At 53.0% G+C, this 5,295-nt stretch overlaps 1 protein-coding gene across 1 annotated transcript; it reads left to right on the top strand.

The window, feature by feature from the left end:
• Window positions 1–946: 946 nt before the first annotated feature.
• Window positions 947–4,831, top strand: RHEX (regulator of hemoglobinization and erythroid cell expansion). Its single transcript, XM_045787887.2, has 5 exons — window positions 947–1,205; window positions 1,427–1,527; window positions 2,487–2,615; window positions 3,888–3,958; window positions 4,436–4,831. Exons 1-5 carry the CDS (start codon window positions 1,195–1,197, stop codon window positions 4,634–4,636), a joined length of 513 nt encoding a protein of 170 aa, XP_045643843.1. The 5' UTR covers window positions 947–1,194; the 3' UTR covers window positions 4,637–4,831.
• Window positions 4,832–5,295: the final 464 nt, after the last annotated feature.

The raw sequence follows: 5,295 nt of genomic DNA, 5'->3' as shown, positions 1-5,295 counted from the left end.
AAAGGACGTATGATGAATAAACTGGGTATGTGTTGCTTCCAACTTTTGACCTTGTAAAGTCACTGCCAAGGACTAGCTTGTAGGTGTGTGAAAGGAGATGGTGGTGTTTTCTTTCTGGAAACTTCCAACTGGCCAACGCCCACAGCCCTGAAGAGGCTTTAGTGGCAAACCCCATACATCTTCCTGCCCATCACCGCCTTCTCTCTCTCTTGACTCTTGGTCCAAGTTCTGATCTTAGAAAGCCCCTGTGTGAGAACCACAATTAAAACAAAAGTTTTCAGGACTTTCCACACCGCCCTTAGCACTTGGAAACCCTGATGGGGAAAATAAGCGTCCATGGCAGTCAGAGTCTATTAAAGGGTTATGGTCTGCCCCGTCTCAGTGCTGAGTAGGTATCATTTCAAAAGCTTTGAAATTACCCCGCCTTTGTCTTATAGTAAACTCCATATTCAGCAACATGCTGATGAAATGCATAAGCTCATTTTTAAAATCAACATATTCATTGACGTAACAGCATCCAGAGTCTCAGTCCTAAAACCCCATGAAGCCATGCCTGGTGTGCGTGTGAGTCTGTGTGCATATGCGTGTGTATTTAAGATTTGGATTCTTTCATGACTCTCTCCCACTGTATTCGCTTGAGTGGAACCCTTCACACTTCTGGCCCCAGGCTCTCTGGGCGCTGAGACCAGTGGTTGAACCTGCAGGCTTGGGTTTAGAGCCCAAATCTAGGTCAGCCACTTGCCGGCTGTGCGGCCCCAGACGTGTCCCTCTGCTGTCTGAGTCTCACCAGCTCGTTAGTAAAGGAGGGGTCATGACATCTCAGCGATGGACCGTGTGAATGGGGTAGGACGGTGCGTGTGCCAGGGGCTCATCGAGTGCGTGTCCCCCGCCCCCGCTGTCAGGTGCTAATATCTAACGACTAGTTACTGCCTGTTTTGTAGATTCAAAAACTGAAATCTGCAGGAGGAAAGCCAGTGACCCCTGAGCAGCCGAGTTTGCCTGCAGGGAATTGGGGCATAGAGCCCCCGAGTCCTGAGCAGCCGCCTCTCCTGCACTTCTCCAGGACGGTCCTGCGGGTGGCACGCGTGCAGACCAGCTGCCCAGTGTGGTTCCACCCACGTCTCTTCCTTCTGCCCCCACCCCCAGAAGAGCCTGAGGCTCACTGACGCCCCGCGGCCGCCCTGCAAGCTCATCATGCTGACAGAGTGAGTGGGGTTCTGACCAGACTGATGGGTATAGCTGGCTTCCAGGCACGCACACCACCCTCCCTGGCTCCCCATGCCTTACCGTCCAGAGAAGCAAAGGGACCAGCCCTGAGACACACAGCAACACCCGATGGCTGTCTCTGGCTGGGGGCAGGGGCGCGTTTGCAGCTGTAGTTGAATCTCTGCAACCTCTAACTCTAACCCTTGTCCTTTCGCAACAGAAACATGAAGCTCTGGCATGGGTTGGTGATTGCAGTGGTGTCCCTCGTCCTCCAGGCCTGCATCTTCGCCGCCATCAGCTACCTGCTCAGCAGGCACATGGGTAAACACCCTGGCATCCTCTTCCCTCCTAGCCACTTGCAGGGACTGTCCCCGAGCTCACAGCAACACGAGCCCCGAGCACCCCTTGCATACCTACTTGAGGATCCACTAGCCAGATCATCCCTTACTGGGTAATCCCCACTCTGACCCAACCTATTTCCGGTTGGGAATGACAGCCAGAGCCCTTCCGCGACCCAGACCTTCTACCTAGAGACCAGCTCCTGCAATGCTTGTGAGGCTGGGCTCATTTAGCCTGGGTCTAACTCATTTTCTTCGTCACCTCCAAAGGACTCAATGTGAAGAAATGGCTTTGCATTCCCACAGGAGGGAGGATGGCTAGCCGAAGAGATTAGCTTAAATTCTTGAACTGATTCACAATGGAAAATAGAGTTCTGTTCTGGGATGGCATTATAATTAGGGAAAGTAAAATAAAGGAAGTGTAGGCTTTTCAAGCCATTCATTCATTCACTCCGACAGGGAACAAAACAAAACCCCTGTCCTTCTATAACTTACATTGCATGGGGCACACAGACGACAAGCCAGATAAACAGGTAGTGCGCACGTGCGTTAGTTTATGGGGGATGCTAGGGAAGAGGAAGATGAAGCAAGGCGAGGGGATAGGAACGGGACGACAAGCCGACATTTGAGTATAAACCTCTGGAAGTGAGGAAGCGAGCCTCATTTGCAAAGGGCCTGAGGCAGAAGGGTGTCTGGTGGAGAACAGCAGGAGCAGAGAGGCCAAGGTGGCTGGAACTGAGAGAAGGAGGAACAGCGAGGCCCTGGGGGCCCTTGCAGGCTGGGACTTCAGCTTGTACTCCAAGCCAGGCGAGGGGGTTCGAGTGGAGTGCTGACGTTTGAAGAGGTCCCTGGATATTTTGCCCTATGGAGGGCAGTGCTCAGAGACAGAATGAGCCTGACCTGGACAGCTGCCACTTTTGACCCTTGCCCTGTCCCCTTTAGCCAAGGAGAGTGAGCGGATACTGAAAGGGGCCAGTGTCCAGGCCCCGAGGCCCAGCCCTGCCCAGCATCAGCCACTCGCTGCCAAGGAGGAGACTCGAGGCACCCCTGGGTCCGAGCCCCGTTATAGGAGTGAGTAATGGGATGGGAAGGGGGGAACTTGTCCTAAAGCTTCTTCTGCCCTGCCCGGGACCCCGGGGAGCCGCCCTGCAGCAGCCCGGCTCTGTCCCCGCCAGCCCAACCCCCAGCTGGAGGATTCCACGCACCCCCCTGGGGAGGGCCTCACCAGCCTACCTTTTCAGTAAGCTGCTCTTCCTATCACATGGGGCCCATCGCGCTGGGTTTGTGTGGGTCTAAGTTCTTTTCCAGGTTTGGTCCAGTGTGAGCCATGGCAGAGGGGGCTTGGGGCTGTCTCTGCTCCTGTCTCTGTCATACTATGGTGCCTGTTCTTCTAACCAGCCACGTAGTGGGACAACCAAGATGTCAGCCGCCTCTGCCTGCCTCTGGCCGAGGGATCTGGGTGTTTTAATAAATCCGAGTCTCGGTGATGGTTCAAATCCTCGCCCCCCTCTGGCGAGTGAACCAACAGGAACACCACCCTCTTGTTTCCTCTCTCAGGGCTGAGGAGATGCACCAGGTCAGCCTTCACGCAGTGGAAATTCCTGCTTCCACAGCAAGATGAATAACTGCCCCAGTCTACTCACCCCCCAGAGACCACACTCTTTCCCCTGGTTTATCTCTTGACTGATTTGCATTCGCTCCAACCTTCTAATTTTATCTTTTCATTTGGAGGGATCTGGTGGTCAGGCTTCCCTGGCACTGAGATAAGACCTCAGTGTGTGTGAGAACCAGAGGAGAGCATCACGTGAACTCAGTGTTTCCGCAGAAAGGGCGGGTGGGGGGGGCACCGGCCTCATCGGGACCCTGGCCCTAGAGCTTCACCGGACCCGGCCAGAGAATCAGAGACTCTTTGGTTGGCAGGGACCTCGGAGATCGTCATCCAACCCTCTTGCTTCACCGGGAGCAAAACCAGACGCAAAAAGGGTTGTCACCTGCCTAGAGTTAGTGACAGAGCTAGAGCCTGTGCCCGTGTCCCTGCTGGCCCCTCCCAACACAGCCCGGCCCGAGGGTGTTTCTACTGGTTTTAGATGGAGCGGGACAGAGCAGCTGTGCCTGGACTCTTGGACACATTCCTGGCTTTTTTGGGGGGCCCTTTCTCCCCCTCTGCTTTCTTTGTTCAATTCTTTCTCTTTTTTTTTGGCGGGGGGCTCTGTATCTCTCTTCCCCGCTTGGCTTTGCATGGCTGGCTCTGCCTGTCTCTGTCTTCCTCTCCCTTCCATTGTGTCCGTCCCTTCCTAACACCCGCTGGCTTTCCTTAGAAGAACAATTTCTATTTCTCCCTAGACGACAGCGACACATCCTCAGACAGCTCCGACAGTTCGGACAGCTCAGGCAGCTCGTCTCCAGCCCGCCAGGTAATGGACACCCCTGATTCAGCCCTTTGTATGCAGGTGGGGTCCTTGCTGTAAAAGACTGAGCAGCACCCAGGCCACCCTAGCTGCAGAGATGGGAGCGGGGAAAGCAGGGCTTCTTGAGTCTTTATAGCATCCGTAGTGACAGGTGGGCAGGCTCATGGCAACGTGGATCTGGGTGGGCTGTAAAAAGGCAAGTACTAATGGACAAGCTCCTCCTCCCCATCCCCCAGTCACTGGGCCAAAGTCCGCTCTGAGTCCTGACCTCACTGAGAGATTCAGTCTCCACATCTTTCCTTAAACCCCTTCATTCCCCACAGACAGGAGGCAGGAGCTGTGGGCCATCCTCCCCCTTCCCTCCCTTCCAGCCTGGGGGGAGAGTTCTGAGCCACCCTGAGTGAGAGTTCCGTCCTGGGGTGCCCCCTCCTCCAACCCTGCTAGGAATCTTGACCCACATTTCTCTGCTTCCCCCAGCCCAAGGCCACCAAGGACATGAATTATACACAAGTGGTCTTTTCCACCCCTGGAGGACTAAAAAATGAATCTGCCCTGGATTACGAGAACATAAAGGAAACCACAGATTACGTGAATGTCAATCCCAAAAGCCGCAAGCCCAATTTCTGGACTTCTCTGAACCCTGCTGACCCTGAGCCAGTGGAATACACTCAGGTGGCCATGTGAAGTCTCGGCTTTCTCATGGGGGGCTGCTCTCTAGAAATTCTCGCACTTATTTTGTAGGGGAATTACTTTTTAAAAAAAAAAAAAACAAGGCATAGGAGAATAAGTAGGCCTGTATCTCACTCAACAAGAAAGATTCAGGTCAGATGTCAGGAAGAACTTCCAGGATAAGTATGAATGAGTGGAGATATCAGTAGAGAAAGGGGTAAATAAAGTCTTTCTCCATAGAAAATTGTGAAAAACATTTTAATCAGCTGTAGTAGAGTTCTGTTTGGCAATCTTACCATTAAATGATTCTTTGAGCTCTTTAATGTTTGTTAACCAACAACTTCCTTCAAAGTTTTAAATAAAATGGCAAGTGCCACTTCTTCGTTTCCTCTTGCCTCACCCGGCACGCTGCCCCTTGGCAGGGCTGTGTCTTGCTGAGCAATGCTGCTCTGCCCTCAGCACTTTACGTGGGCCACTTAGAAGGCTCACCGTCAGTCACCCTTGGAATTCCCTGTTTCCTAGGAGCAAAGGCTGACCGAGCCCTGGCAAATATCAACTAGCATCACGGTCTGTGATTCCAGGGAAACATCTGGAATCCAATAAAATGCAACATTCTTTTCTGGTTCGTTGTTTGTTTACTTGTCTGTTTTAAGCCGATTAGGAAGAAAAGGGCA

This window comes from Ursus americanus, chromosome 2, assembly GCF_024610735.1.
Source record: "Ursus americanus isolate L20-20 chromosome 2, mUrsAme1.1.p, whole genome shotgun sequence".
Classification (NCBI taxonomy): Eukaryota; Metazoa; Chordata; class Mammalia; order Carnivora; family Ursidae; genus Ursus; species Ursus americanus.
The sequence above is the reverse complement of the archived record's forward strand: the minus strand, read 5'-3'. Positions and strand labels throughout refer to the sequence as shown.

Excerpts from the sequence above, each read along its gene's own strand:
- RHEX (XM_045787887.2), top strand. Across the intron at positions 1,528-2,486 it reads CCTGCTCAGCAGGCACATGG|CCAAGGAGAGTGAGCGGATA; the intron begins GTAAACACCCTG and ends TGTCCCCTTTAG. Across the intron at positions 3,959-4,435 it reads GCTCGTCTCCAGCCCGCCAG|GCCACCAAGGACATGAATTA; the intron begins GTAATGGACACC and ends CCCCAGCCCAAG.